This window comes from Lepus europaeus, chromosome 8 (assembly GCF_033115175.1).
Source record: "Lepus europaeus isolate LE1 chromosome 8, mLepTim1.pri, whole genome shotgun sequence".
Lineage (NCBI taxonomy): Eukaryota > Metazoa > Chordata > Mammalia > Lagomorpha > Leporidae > Lepus > Lepus europaeus.
The window spans coordinates 88,982,588-88,998,220 of record NC_084834.1 but is presented as its reverse complement, the minus strand read 5'-3'; the positions used below and the strand labels follow the sequence as shown (position 1 = coordinate 88,998,220).

At 42.2% G+C, this 15,633-nt stretch overlaps 1 protein-coding gene across 2 annotated transcripts in view; it reads left to right on the top strand.

Moving 5' to 3' along the window:
* Window positions 1-15,633, top strand: part of HERC3 (HECT and RLD domain containing E3 ubiquitin protein ligase 3) — a 130,618-nt gene that overhangs the window by 68,211 nt on the left and 46,774 nt on the right. For both annotated transcript variants that reach the window (XM_062199869.1, XM_062199870.1), the window contains exons 5-13: window positions 104-180; window positions 1,259-1,480; window positions 2,365-2,456; window positions 3,278-3,408; window positions 3,938-4,098; window positions 5,944-6,020; window positions 10,847-10,971; window positions 12,616-12,675; window positions 15,454-15,565. In XM_062199869.1, the coding sequence (XP_062055853.1) occupies window positions 104-180; window positions 1,259-1,480; window positions 2,365-2,456; window positions 3,278-3,408; window positions 3,938-4,098; window positions 5,944-6,020; window positions 10,847-10,971; window positions 12,616-12,675; window positions 15,454-15,565 (1,057 nt within the window). The remainder of the gene's footprint in view (window positions 1-103; window positions 181-1,258; window positions 1,481-2,364; window positions 2,457-3,277; window positions 3,409-3,937; window positions 4,099-5,943; window positions 6,021-10,846; window positions 10,972-12,615; window positions 12,676-15,453; window positions 15,566-15,633) is intronic.

The following is a 15,633-nucleotide window of genomic DNA, read 5'->3' as shown; positions in this document are numbered from 1 at the left end:
AGAAAGATGATGCTCTGTGTTGCAGACGTTTTATTTAGTTGGGAATATTTCTGATAATTGCATTTGTGTGTGAATACCCATCTTAAAGTCTTTTCTGATTTAGGTTGATACAAAAGCTGAACCAACAGACCATATTACAAGTTTCCTGTGGCAACTGGCATTGCTTGGCTCTTGCAGCTGGTATGTAACTAACATTAAGTATGCGTTACCGTTAATTTTGAAAATAGTTCACATGGGTCGGTGCTTTGGCATAGTAGGTTAAACTTCCACCTGTGGTACCAGTTCAAGTCCTGACTGCTCTACTGATCCAGCCCCCTGCTAGTGTATCTGGGAAGGCAGCAGAGGCCCAAGTCCTTGAGCCCCTGCACCCACGTTGGAGACCAGGAGGAAGCTCCTGGCTTCAGATCAGCTCAGCTATGGCTGTTGCAGCCATTTGGGGAGTTGGCCCGCAGATCAAAGACCTCTCTTTCTCCCTGTCTCTGCCTCTCTCTGCAACTCTTGTCTTTCAAATAATTTTTTTAAATAAAAAGGAAAGTAGTTCTTTTTGCATTTTGGAAGACTTTTGACTGGTTCAGGCCTGTGCATTGCTGTTGGACAGTGACAGTTCTCAGTCTTTGTGTAGCTCATCCTTGCTTCGGGGTGTTGAGGAAGAGGTGGGTGGTCTTTGTTGCTGCTTCATCTCTGGCAGGGGAAGATGAGTAGGTGTCCTTCAGTATATAGAAGCTTGATTTTTCTTAGCTACAGCCTACACTCAGACTATATTCCACTATCAAGCTCCCAAATACATGTAAAAGAAGTTCGATAAATCCAAGCCAGCCAGTACTGTGCTCTGTTGGACTAAATCTGCACCTGCATGTCCTCCATCATCTGGCAGTCTAGGGGGTCATTGCTGGACCTCCCGAAGTCCTGGCTGTCATGGTCTTGAGTGTGGTCAGAACTAGTTCAGCTTGCTTAGTGGAGCTAAGATTGGTGATTGGCTAGTTTTAAGATTGAGTTTACTTGAACATGGATTGTTTTCTTCGCATAAATGTGAGAATCCCTTGAAGGATACTTAAGACACAATCATCTTTCTATTGCCACATCAAGTAGGGGGTTTGGTTTTGGCAATTTTATAGCATGAGGTGCCTATTCCCTTGCTCTGGGATGGGGGGCATGTGTGTGTTGGGGGCAGCTAACCAGTGACCCTAATAACTGGCTTATTTTGATGGATTGAACTTGTGTCATTTTGGTAACATCAGTTATCCTGTTGTCATTTCAGATGGCCAGTTCTTCACGTGGGGAAAGAACAGCCATGGGCAGCTGGGCTTAGGAAAGGAGTTCCCCTCACAGACCAGCCCACAGAGGGTGAGGTCGCTGGAAGGGATCCCGCTGGCTCAGGTGGCTGCTGGAGGGGCTCACAGCTTTGCCCTATCTCTCTCAGGAGCCGTCTTTGGCTGGGGCATGAATAACGCAGGGCAGCTAGGGCTCAGTGATGAAAAAGGTAGGTAAACCCTTCGTGTGTACCTCTGTAGTTCAAAAGCACATTCACATGCTTCTTGATCTGTGTGCTGGGTCCGTGCTACATACTATGTGAGCAGCAGCCAACAAAACATCATCCTTGCCCTACTGGACACTGTTCCAGTGAGTGGAAGCCAACAGCAAACTGGTAAATAGCACGTCAGAGTTTGAGAGTAAGCTTTTCATTTTACCTAAGGGCACCTCCTAGGACAAAATGTTAGAGCAGAGCCCTGTAGGAGGTCAGGTAGCAAACAACACAGTGGCTATCTGGGTGGAGAGTGTTCCGCTCAAAGGGAACAGGCCGTGTGCAGCCTCTGTATGGGGAGAGTAGGAGGAACAGCAGCAGAGTGGCACCTGCAGGGCGGGGCTGTCATTCTGGATGCTCCTCTCAGTGTGGGTAAGAAGACCCTGAGGGTTTTGAAGAGTACAGTAAGCCAATTTGATTTTGTCTATACTGGGCCACAGTGGGTAGACCAGTGTGCAAGGTAGTAGGAGTGAAGTTGGACTTGGGGTGCTTTATGAAGGTGAGGCCAGGTGATTTTGCTCATTATTGAATGTGTGGCCTGAAATAAATGAAAACCAGAAGGATAAGGTACTGGTCGTGAAATGGGGACAATGGTATGTGTGCATGCAGGACAGGATGCGCTGGGTGTGGACAGGGTTGGGGAGTGTGGGGAAGCCATGAGTTAGATTTTGAATACACTGAAGTGGAGGTGTCTGTTCTACGTCCCAGTGGAGATGCAGGCAGAGAGCTGATTGCATTTCAGGAATCCAGGGGGACCCACATTTCATGCTGAGATGGTTGTGAGTATGTATTTCATCTCAAAAGCCAGTGGTAGTCACATTTTGATATTTACCTTGTTCTAGATCGAGAGTCTCCATGCCACGTGAAACTCTTACGAACGCAAAAAGTGGTCTATATTAGTTGTGGAGAAGAGCACACAGCAGTCCTCACGAAGGTGAGGGCACAGGGTACTTGTTCTGGTGCTGGGTGATTATCATTGCTTATTTTAGAGTAGTGATGGTGCTTAATTATGGTGCTGTGTTTTTGAACTTGAATGCCCCCTTTAATTTTTGTTAGGTAATAAGAAAGAGACTGCTTTTTTTTATGTCTGTGTTTTTCTTTTTGGTAATCTTATGACTTCTCTTAGTAACATTTGAAAACAGTTCAATGTAAATAACTTTAAAATGTAGTGTGTGTGTATATATAAAACAGAATCTTTTGTTCCTTTGAAACAAGTCATTTAAATACATGAAAAAGAAATAGCAGTTTGTGTTTTAATATTATCCACCTGGGTTTTTTTTTTTTTTCCCTTCTAAATACAGTTGCATTCTAGAGCGAATGAAAAAGTATTTTCATACTGAGCAAATACTCTTATAGATCTACTTCAGTAAATGCCCTAGCATTTAAATACAACTGTAAAGAAGTCTTACTCGACAGGGAGCTTGTGCAGCACTTACTTTCTTCTGTGTGAATGATCATGCAAAGTCATCTCATTTCCTCTAGCTCCTGGTTTCTCCAGTTCTTGTTTTGCTTCCTAACACATCACTGTGCTTTTAAAATTCACAGATGGCACACGTACCCTTAAGCAGTTACTTGTCTGTGTTCCTTAAAGATGTGGTCTTCAATTTCCTTTTTATTTTTCTATCTAATGAACATTCTAAAGAAATGATTTTGGCTTAGTGTAAAGTGTTGTGATGGGAATTTTGTTACGCAGGCTTTAGAGTTGTGTCCTCAAAGTGAGATGCAATGAAGTCCTAAGGTATTGTTTCTTGTTAGAGCGGAGGTGTGTTTACCTTTGGCGCTGGTTCCTGTGGGCAACTTGGACATGACTCCATGAATGACGAGGTTAATCCGAGACGAGTTCTAGAGCTGATGGGCAGTGAAGTAACTCAGATTGCTTGTGGCAGGTGAGTGCTCCTCAGAGCCTCTTGACATCTGCTAAGCCCCAGAAACGGATCTTGTCTTCATAGGGAAAGGACCTACCTACTGTCATGGTAAAAAAACCTTAGGTGCATGTGCACCTACAAGTGAAATCTAGACAGAATCAGATTTTAGTAGAGTGTAGTAAGGAAAGGTGTTAGATGGGCAGAGCAGCATGGAGACATTGTCATCTTTAGGGAAAGGGAGAAGCAAGATGTGGACAGGAGATGAATAAAAAGAGAGTCTCAAGACCTTGGAAATTTTGTTTACGTCTACTTCGCTTGTTCCCTGTCATCCTAAAGGCCAAGTGCAGCATGTCATTTAGCTTTTTCCATGAGTTGCCGTCTTCCCTGTGCGCTTAAGTGTCAGACAAGGATGGTGTTATGGAGAGATAGCCACTGCAAAAAAGAGTCAGCTGTTAACATGGGGGAGGCTCTTCAGGCCCACCCCCAGGAATTATTGTGCTCAGTCCATGTCAGTAGAGCCTATGCTGTGAGTTAACTTATTTTCCCACAGGCAGCACACCCTAGCCTTTGTGCCTTCTTCTGGACTCATCTATGCATTTGGTTGTGGAGCTAGAGGCCAACTGGGAACTGGACACACTTGCAACGTTAAATGCCCATCTCCTGTGAAGGGTTACTGGGCTGCCCACAGTGGCCAGCTTTCAGCCCGAGCTGGTAAGAGTGACTTCTCACTGGAATTTAAGGATGTCTTAAATGATGAAAACAGTTGTTTATAGAACGGGGACCTGTTATTTGCCTTGAGATCTTTTGGAGGGAATTAATAAAAGATTTTCTGTGAATATCAATCAGCAGCAGATACTTGAGGACTTACTATACATGAAGCTCTGGAGCTGAGATCCCAGAGAATAAATAAAGCTGAGAATGATATTGTGTACCCAAGGTGGCGATTTATTGGTTTTAATTTATTGTTGTTAATTATAGTTAACATTTACTGAATTAAAGTACTATGCTAAGCACTCAGAACAACTTACGAACTAGTGGTTGTTATCCCCACGTTAGAGATGAGGGAACCAAATTAAATAACTTGCATCACATAGATTTTGACGGCGGAATTTGAACCCACTTCTGCCCCCATTCTAAAGCCTGTGCTCTTCGTGCTTGTACTGTGTTACCTCTACTTCACTATTGTTCTTCTGCTCATAACATTTCTTTTTGTGCCACTTTTTTTTTTCCTCTTCTATAAATTGTTAAATAGCAGACTGTCTAATTCATTGGATAGCAGATTAAGGCAGTCATTCATATTGAGTGACAACCTCATCATGAAATGGTATATCCAGGAGCTGAAATCAACTGGAGAGTCATTAAAAATAAATAATAACATTTTGATTTAGAAATCTATAAAATGATATATATATGGCTTGATCAGGTTGTTTTCCTTTTTTGTTTAACAATAGTTCTAAGTTCTGAATTAGATTATAAGAAGCTTAAGGCCAAGAATTGAACCTTTTCCTCAACCTAACATATAACACAGAACTTGGCATAAACTTGTCACTCAATAAATATTTATAGAATGGATTTATTAATATCTGAAAATGTAGTAGAACTTAAAATATAAAATGGCATTTTGTTTGGATGGTCTTCCTAAAAATGATGTGTTCTCTGTCCTTTGTGAATTTCTTTTCTCCAAGGCACTATACTTACACTTGAAATGCTTGAGCTATTTCTTAAATAGCAGTGTTTTGTAGGTCCATTTGAAAGCACACATTTTTGAAGTTGAGTTACAACCTGACTTACGTTGTTATAAATTTGTTCTTGGTTATTTGCCAAAATGATTTCATAACCAAGGAGGTACGTGTTGTGTTAGTGTGTTCGCACTGTGGATTTCAAAGCCTTTATGGTAACATAAGAGCCAAGAGGAAGGCGTGAAGGAGTGCTCCTGTCAGAGGAAGTCCAAACTGTCTTCTGGGGTGCTTTGGAGTTAGCCAGGGTGAGAGGGCTTGAGGGGAGGGGGCAGTGGTGAGGGAGCACCGTTTGGATTCTGTGCCTGGAGAATACAGTGTGCGTCACAGGTGGGGACAGGCAATAGTGTGAGGCGTCAGAAGTGACAGCAGTGTGGTGGCATTAGAGTGGCAACATGAACACGGTGTGTTGAGAGGGGCAAAGCAGGGAGCAGGAAATGGAGGTCCTTACATAGCAGGCTTCATCCTGAAGGGGCCAGGGACCACTATACTCATGGCAACTGTTTGTCAGACACATGGTACCCGTTATGGCAGAGAGCATTTTGGGTTTCCGGTCAGTGGCATTGATAGTGGGGATAAAAAATAGAAAGGAGGGCAGGATTAGCTGGCAGAGTGGAGGACACTATTTTATGTGTTTTATTTTTAATTGAAGTAGAAACAATCCTGGGCAGAGAGCCAAGAAAGAAGATTTCTTACTTCTGTGCCATAATTAAAATGGATAGGAAGCAACTCAGCAGCATAGTTTGCGTGTTAGAAAGGAGATCAAGGAGAAATTTTGATTGTTGAAAAATCTGTTGTTGGAATTTTTTTCTTTTGACAGATCGCTGTAAATATCATATTGTTAAGCAGATCTTCTCTGGAGGAGACCAGACTTTTGTGCTTTGCTCCAAATACGAGGTAAAACGTTTTTGGACTATTACCTTGGGTTGGAATAGCGATGACCCTGTATTTGTTTAAGAAAATATTTGCACACAAGCCATGTTACCCTTAGCTTCCAATAGTTTCACCTTATTGGATGAGTAAACCTTGAGGGACATAACTCAAGTACTTGGTTACTCGATTGCTCAAGAACCTGTCACCCGCCTGGATTGAATTCTAGGCCTCTGACCTCAGCCTGGACTGGCCCTGACTCTTGCAGCATTTAGGGAGTGAACCAATGGATGGAAGATCTATGTCTCTGTCTGCCTTTCAGAATGGGATGAAAATAATATAATACATAGAAAAGAAATCACACTATTCAGATTTTGTTGTTGTTGTTGTTGTTTGTAGTCTGCTTAGACCTCACACCAAAATTTCACTCCTCTGGTCTCCGGCATCACCACGATGCTTATAAGCCAGGAAGAAGAACCTGCCAGGCTTCAAGTAGAGTGCAGGTAGCAGAGACCATGCATTAATGCGCTCTGCTCTTTGGCCAGCCTGCAAGCTCCACCGGAAAGAGCCCCTGAGATTTGTTTTCAGCCCTGCTCCACGCGTTAGCTGTGCTGGCTTCCTCTGCTCTTTCCTAAGCGTTTCTCAGGCCCAGCTGTCTGCGGCAGGCTTGCTCCTCCGTTTCCCCCTAGTGGAGCAGTGAAGGGGCTGTTAGTGACGCAGGGGAGAAAATGAACAGCAATGGAATCACTGGGCCCTTTTCAGTCCTGGCAGGACTCCCCTTAGTCTGCTGTGCGGCCATCTGTAAGCACACCGGGTGCCGCAGGCAGTATAATGCTCTGGTTTCTGGTGGGAAGATACTGAGGAACCTGCTGCTCCCCCTTGGACAGATGAAACCCACAATGCGTTTGGCAGGTCAGGGCCTGAAGAAGGCTGTGGAGTGCTACCTTCTGAGCTGACTTGGAATCGCAGCTCTCGACCTATTTTAGGCCCAGCTGCAGAGCTTCCCAGAGAGATCCTGAGGAAAGCTGAGCTTGTTTTTCGTTTCTTCAAGATGCCAGTAAAGCAAAATAGGAAAAGCTCTGCAGGATGATAACCTTGTGTGTGCACAAAGTAGCGTGCTGAGTATTTGTTCCCTAAGAAATGGACTTGTAGTCCCGGTCGGGGCACCGATCCTGTCCCGGTTGCCCCTCTTCCAGGCCAGCTCTCTGCTGTGGCCAGGGAGTGCAGTGGAGGATGGCCCAAGTGTTTGGGCTCTGCACCCCATGGGAGACCAGGATAAGCACCTGGCTCCTGCCATCGGAACAGCGCGGTGCGCCGGCCGCAGCGCGCTACCGCGGCGGCCATTAGAGGGTGAACCAACGGCAAAGGAAGACCTTTCTCTCTGTCTCTCTCTCTCTCTCACTGTCCACTCTGCCTGTCAAAAAAAAAAAAAAAAAGAAAAAAAAAGAAATGGACTTGAATATTATCGGAGTTTAATTTTCCTGTGAAATTCTACATGAAACACAGTTTCATTCCTTTCATAACTATGGTGTCTGTCATACAGAGTTGTATTTGAAATTTCTTGTAATTAACACAGTTGGGCCTGAAAACAGCATGTGGAGAAGGGGCGAATAGCTTCACCTGTGCTGGAAAGACAGGGCTGGTCTAAGTTTCAACAGCTGGTAAGAGGTGTGTGCTGAAAATGTAAGGTGCCAGAGGAACAGGAAGGCAAAAATGGAAGGTGACTTAGGAAGGTGTCATTCTGCCTCTTAAAAACTGAAACCAATACACATTAAACTGTTATCTACAGATGTTTGTTGAGGTCCAGGGACTGATGAAATCATGTGCTTACCCTGTTATCATGTCACTTGGAAGAGCCAAGAAAAACAGGCTCTGTTTTTGTCAATTGATGACTCACTCATTAACCAGAGGCCTTGAGATAGCAGAAGGAAGCATTAGATTCAGGAACACCTATACTACATTTGATTCCAGATCTTGGCAGTTTAGTGAGCGTAAGCAAAGACTCTCATCTTACGTCTTGTTCCCTGGAGAGAACTGAAGAGTCGAAATGATTAGGATTCTTCAGAGTATGAGTGTCTGTATGTGTGTCTGTGTCCACTTGTCTGTCTGAGTCTACTAGGTGATATATCCTGGCTTTTCTGGAATAGTGATTCTCAACCTTGGCTGCTGATTGACTGTTCTGGGAGCTTTTAAAAATACTGGTAAGGCAGTGGAGGATGGCCCAAGTGCTTGGGCCCTGCACCTGCATGGGAGACCAGGAGGAAGCACCTGGCTCCTGGCTTAGGATCGGCGCAGCGCGCCGGCTGTAGAGACCATTTGGGGGGTGAACCAACGGAAGGAAGACCTTTCTCTCTGTCTCTCTCTCTCACTGTCTAACTCTGCATGTTAAAAAAAAAAAAATACTGGTGTCTCCTGCACGGGAGACCCAGAGGAGGCTCCTGGCTTCTGGCTTCTGATGGGTACAGCTCCAGCCACTGCAGCCATTTGGGGAGTGAACCAACAGATGGAAAACCTCTTTCTCTCTCTCTCTCCCTCTGCCTCTACCTCTCTGTAACTCCACCTTTCAAAATAAATACATCTTTTAAAAAAACATACTGGTGCCTCTAGAGATTCTGATTTAACTGGTCTGGAGCATGACTTGGCCATTGGCCATCAGGATTTTTTTTTTTTTTTTTAAGATTTATTTATTTGAAAGAGTTAGAGTGTTGGGGGGAGAGGTATCTTTTACTCCTGGTTCACTACCCAAATGGCTATAACAGCTGGGGCTAGGCAGGCCCAAAACCAGGAGCCAGGACTTTCTTCTGTGTCTCCAACATGGGTACAGGGCCCAGGAACTTGGGCCATCTCTACTGCATTAGCAGGGAGCTGGATCAGAAGTGGGGCAGCTGGGACTCAAACCAGTGCCCATTTGGGATTCTGGTACTGCAGGCTGTGGCTTAACCTCCTGTGCCATGGTACTGCCCTACCATCAGGATTTTTTTAAAGTTCCTCTGGTGATCCAAAGTCTAGTTGAAGTTGAGAAACTCTGGCCTATGGCATTTTTTTTCGCTTTGTGTTTTTCTGACCTGTGTGTAATCAGAAGGCATACAGAAATGCTGTTTTTCCTTGGATCTGTAAGTGACTCTGAGGTTGTATTTCACTCAAGGCATGTGTGATCATTAGACATGTAATGAAGAATGAGAAAATTATTCCAACGCTAAATTTTATAGTAAATTTGTGTTAGAATTTTTTTTGTTACGTAGCTACCTCTTTGGGAGAAAAAACTAAAATTTACACAACAGTGGTTTTAAAACCAGAGTGGAAAGCAGACATTTCGCTTAGTGGTTAAGCCTCTTACTGGAGTACACGGGTTTGAGCCCTTATGCCACTCCAAATTCCAGCTTCCTGCTAATGGGAGGCAGTACCAGTGACTCAAATTGTTGGGTTCCTGCCATTCATGTGGGAGACCCAGATTGAGTTCTTAGCTACTGGCTTTGGCCCAGCCCAACACCCCCAGCCGCTGTGGGCATTTGAGGAATGAACCAGTTGATGGGTGCGTGCTTGCTCTCACACATGCTCCCTCTCTTTCTGTCTGCCTCTTGAATAAATACATTTTTAAAAAAAGAAAACTTCAGGTAAACACAAAACAAATTTTAAAAAACAGGATGAAAAGAGACAACCTTTGTGGATGCTCAAGTGACTACTTTGACTTATGAAGTCCCTCTATGTAATTAATTAAAGACGACTTTAGTTCTTTCAGTAGAATAGTTATCAAAAACCAGTTGATCAAAAATTTGCTCAAGCATCTCTGATTTATTACATGCTGTCCTCCTTCCACCCATAGTGATCTCTTAACTCATGACTGTGTGAATAAAATTTACTTGGAAAGTTTTGTGTTTATGTGTAGGGACAAAGGAGAAAAAAATACCATCTTAAGAATTGATAGGTAAATGCTTTGATATTATGTTGTTTCTTTTATTAATAACAAGTTTAGGAGATACAAAACACTATCATCTTTTTCTTAATTTCAGATCAAGATCAAGGTTTGGGGAAAATAAGCAACTTCAACAAATGAAAGTACATGCATGTGTGTCTGTCTGTGTGTATACATATACATACATGTGTATATACACACAAAAACATACACACATGCGTGTGTATATATATAAAATTTAGAGAATAAAGGATGTATAATTTGGGGCAGAATTTGAAACTGTCAAGGCCATTAATCACATCCTTTTGACCAATTTCTTATAAATGTATAGCAATATACTTGGAGTAAGAAATTAATAAGCATTATGGTTGCATAGATTATTTGTAGTACAGATTATAGATGAGCTCTGACATTTTAATAATACATTTTGTTTGGAGTCTGGTGAACAGTTATGGCAAATGAATACCGCCTTAGAAAACTGGTACTGTGGTGATTCAAAGCAAAGGGAAAGAAGTGCAGAAAAAATTGAACTGGGTTGGTTTTCCTTGATAGCAGACTTGGAGAGTCAGATTTTGGGGAGTGTTTTCTAGATGAATATCTACCTGGGGAAGATGGAAGTGGTATTGGGAAGAGGGAGAAGTTGAACTTCAGTTTAGTGGTAGCAGAGGCCTTATTCCCCTGGGGAGCTCTGAAGTTGCACTGGCCTTGAATCAGCCTTGAGTGAGGCAGAGTGCTGGGCCATTACACTGCACCACCACCTACCATTGGATATGGAAGGGTGAATCAGTAGCCAAAGGCTATTGTGAAGGGTGGGAGGGGATCTGGGAGCACCTACTAGCACTGGGTTCATGAAGGAAACACAGAGAGCATCAAGGGACAAAGAGGAGAAAGATCCATGCCACATAATTTCTCTTTTTTACCATTATGCTTAATTCTCCAGAATTCTTCTCCTGCTGTTGACTTCAGGACTGTGAACCAAGCACATTATACCAGTTTAATAAATGATGAAACCTTAGCAGTGTGGAGACAAAAACTGTCAGAACACAACAACGCGAATACAATCAAGTATGTGGTTGCTGGTCTTCATTTTCTTTTTTTCGAAGGTGTATTGGAGCTTTCTAGCTTAGTGACTTTCCCCTGCTTGCACACTGAGATTATGAATGTAAGTGGAGTTTTACATTTAAAGAAACTTTTTCCCCCACAGTTATGTTCAGGGTCTGTTCTGAACTCCAAATAACAGAATGGTGGCTCCTCAGTTTTCAGAGTGTTTGTCCACCTGCCTTGCTCAGTGTAAGGTTGTAATTTGCTTCTCAGCCTTTCAAGGAAGATCAAGTACAGTGTAAGGTCTTAAAAATCCTGACAGATAAAGATCTGATAAGACCTTTCTGCTAAGAGAACTCGCTACTGTCTTGTAAGCCCATGTGTTTCTTCACATGCATGTCTCAAATTCCAAACTGCTGTTACCTTGCCTTATCTGATTAGTCTCTGGCATTTTCCCATTCAAAATGGTTGAGTGGAAAAATCTCTAGTATTTTCCCATTCAAAATGATTCAAAGTCATGTAGGGAAAATAAAAAGTAATGAGGACTTTTACCCAATTTATACCTCGAGGTGAAATTTTTCTCTCTGTATTTAAGCATTTTCATTGGCTTCCCTTAGCATTTCTGTTTTAACTGCAGAGAGTTGAATGAGTAAATCAAACTCTGCTCATTGGTGGTCATTCCCTGAAACAGGCATGACAGGCCTTGCTTTATGACATGTGCAGTAATGGAGCAAACGCCCAGGACTCTAAGATTTGGGACTCTCCAGGGGTTAACTTTCTGGGTGAGGGAACATTGAGAATGTCCTAGAGCAGCTCTATGGCTACGGATCCCTGGAACCTCAGGAGCCTTGGAACCTCAGCGTGGCTCTGCTGAGTTCAGGCCCGAAAGACAGTAAGGGAAAGGGGCAGAGGCCCAGACTGGTCATCAGCCAGGCATTGTGGACATGGTGCTTGCCTGTCAGTTCTCTGTCTTCTCATGTATGGAGTGAGGAGAGAGGAGTGATCTCTGTTTTACCCAACCCCAATTCTATGATTAACAGAAGTTCCTGTAATTTCTTTCCCAGTTGTGTATTTGTTTCATTTCTTCCCTTTGCATTACACTAAATCATGCTACAGACATGCAGTTTCACTCTGGGTCCTCAAAAACTAGCTATTTTCCCAGAGCCTGTGTAACCTTAGGTAAAAGGAATAAGCACTCATTTCACTAATTTTTAGTTTTCTTCAAAGATGAGCAACAAAATGGAAGTAGTTGGTCAGTTGTTCATTTGCAAGGATAATTTCTGTGTTTGGAAAATCTGCTCAGAAGCCCCCCCCCCTTTTTTTTTCTAGTTTTATTTTGTGTTTATGCTTGGAGGTGAGGCAGGGGTGTGTGTGAGATGGTTGGTGGTAGAAGACTGTTCCTGATGGTTATCGGGGGCAGGTGTCTTCCTTTGAGGAGCTTTGATACTCTTAAAAAAATACAGAAAGTTTAAGTGCTTTTCCATTTTAAGGTGTGATACACTATTTCTCTAAAGCTAGTGTACATTTTCCAAGGCTTCATCTGCGTAAGAAATAGCTGCTATAAATGAAACCTGTTCTGATAGTGTGAATGGATTGATTTATTTCTTATATTTAAATATTATTTGTAATTATTAAAGGCTTCTCTCCTTTTTCTTCTTCTTTGATCAGTGGTGTTGTTCAGATATTGTCTTCTGCAGCCTGTTGGAATGGAAGTTTTCTGGAAAAAAAGTAAGTGATTTAGCGTCTTTAAAAACGCAAATGTGATACAGATACTTACTCAGCAACGACTGTGAAAGACTTCTGTTCTTGATGGTGGTTGGCCGTAATTCAGTGAAGCTTTTTGTAACAATTGGAACGCCTAATAATGATGAATGAGAGGACATCAAGAAGGGCAATGTTGATTCATGTGTGGTTGGCAATGGAGCAGATTACCAGTGAGACTATATGTATCTTAGGAAGAGCTGGTGTAATGAAAAGATTTTTCAAGTTATTCTAAAACATTACCCATTTTTGTGCAATATTTGTTCTTAAATTCTTAATTCTTTAAATAAATCTCCTTGATTCTTCGGTTTGGCTCGCATAGTTTTTCAAACAAAATGAGCTTAGGGAGAAGTTCGAAGAAGGCTTCAGAGGCTCCTTGGAATCCATTCCAGCTCACAATTAAATTAGAAACTCACCTGCCAAGTTGTAAATAGAATGTCTCTTCACTTGGCCTTATCACTTCTGCAAGCGTGCAACTCAGGAACATGACAGAGCACAAGGATGTTGTCACACATTTGGATCTGTGGTGATCTCAAGCCCTGATGATCTCTTAGTCCTTTTCTACCTGTGACCAGGCTGTTGAGATTTCAAGATGAGTTAGTCTTCAGTTCTGTGTGTGAATCCCATTTCTGTCCCTCAACTCCTGTGTTACACAGGGTTCTTCATAGAAAGAGTAGGTAAGACAGGTAGATGGAAGGAAGGATGGGAGAATGATAGATGGGTGAATGAAGGTTAGAGATAGGGAGTGGATGGATGATTTGCTATGGAAACTGGGTCACACGATTGTGGAGGCTGAGAGGCCCCATGAGTGCCCCATGAGCTGCTGAATCAGGGAAATTAGTGGTGTGACTTAGTCCAAATTCCAAAGCCTTAGATCTAGGGAAGCTGTCAGTGCAACTCACAGTCTGAGGCTATAGGCCTGGGATTCTGGGGAGGCCATTGGCCTAAGTCCCAGAGTCCAAATGCTGAGGAGCCTGGAGATCTAACGTGCAAGGCCAGAAGAAGTGTGTCTCCAGCTCCAGAGATAGAGCAAATTTACCTTTCTTCTGCCTTTTTGTTCTAGCTCAGTCCTTAGCTGATTGGGTGGATGTTCCTTCCAGTGACTCAAGTCTCTTCTGGAAATACCCTCACTCCAGGCCCATGAGTATTCCTTAACCCAGTCAAGTTGACATCCTGAAAGAATGTTTCCTGAGCTAGGGGTCAAGAGGTTGCTTCAGAACTCTTCAGTTATAGTTTGAGATTACGAGGTCATTCGTATCATTCAAGCAGCTGGAAGGAGATGAGTCAGTTTGTGTTTTATTAAGTAATTAACCTTTGCCTGGGGGAAAGTATTCCGGATTTTGCTGATGTTGGTCTTCTATGATAGTAGTTCTTAACCAGGGTCATTTGTCTCTCCACCCCGCGGGGACATTTGGCAATATCTGGTGGTATTTCTGGTTGTTGTTGTAGGGGAGGGATATACTATTGGCATCTTGAGAGTAAAGACCAGACATGCCGCAAAAAATTGTCCAGTTCCACCAATTCAGCAGAGAATTGTCTGGCCCCAAAAGTCAGTGGTCCCAAAGCTGAGAAACTATTTTAGAAGGGTAGTGTTTATAAAGGCTGGGTGTGGCTTTTCACCAGCGTTGTTGAGTTATTCATCCTTGGTACCAAGGATTCACTAGAGTTGGAGATAAAGCTTTTTATTGAGCTGACATCTGTACTAGTTTGGGAAGCCTGCTTCTTCAGTTTATACAACATACATCACAGGAAACCAGTCAAAATGAAGTCCAAAGTTACAAAGCAATGCACATATAGATAAGTATTTTCTTTAACAGCATGGTAGAAAATACCTCTAAACATATGGAAGTTTACATATGGGAGATCAGAATTAATTTCCATGTTTGGACACATTTATTTTGAGACCAACAACAACAGACCAGCAAAGTCCATGCAACTCCTCTTGTTTTTACCATTTAAATTCCAACACATATAATTTTTTTTAATGTCAGAAACTCAATTTATGTTTTCATGGATTGTAACATTGCTGTTAGAGGGTATGGAAATTTAGCATGTCCATTACTCTTAAACAGAAGTCAGTTTTGTAAATAAATAAGCTCTGTTGAAAATTATAAGATGGATATGTTTAAGAGTGAGAACTTTAAAAAATGTTCTCTAAGTCTAAAAGGCTAAGACAAAATTGGAATGATATAATTGCTAGGAAGTTAAGCAGTGGCTATAAAAGTAGTCTTTGGTGGAATGTAATTGTATCTCATGTGTTAACTAAAAGAGACATTAGCTTTTGCATTTGTTGTAGATCTGATTTTTATTATATATGCCTTGTTCATTAGGCTTCAAATGGGGTGATTGTACTTGCCATTTGTTAATGAGTGGGCCAGTTTAGGCAGGGGGTGTTTTTTTGCACCTAGTCACTACATGTACATCTCACTTAAGGCACCACAACTGTAGAAAAAGACCAGAAATACAATAGTCAAGGAAATAGCACTCTACATATGCACTTCAAGATAGGCTCAACTTGAAATGGTCCTTGTACTTGAAGAAAAAAATGTTTAAAATGTTAAAATCATCTTCAAAAAATGACTCCTGTAAGGTTTATTCTGTTGGGCTTCCCCAGGATGTAGTAGTCTGTCAAGTTTAAATCTCATCAGTATGAGCAAACTATTTTGTTTACCTGCTTTTAATTCCTATTAGAAGATTTGGTTTGCTTTTCTTTTATTGCATTCTTTTACATTTTTATTTGTTTAGAATTGATGAACATTTCAAAACGAGCCCCAAAGTCCCTGGAATTGACCTGAACTCAACTAGGGTGTTGTTTGAGAAGTTAATGAACTCTCAGCACTCCATGATTCTGGAGCAGGTATGTTCCTTATGTTTACAAACCACTTGGGAATTTGAGCTATCTTTTGCTTTCTTTTGGCTTAAGTC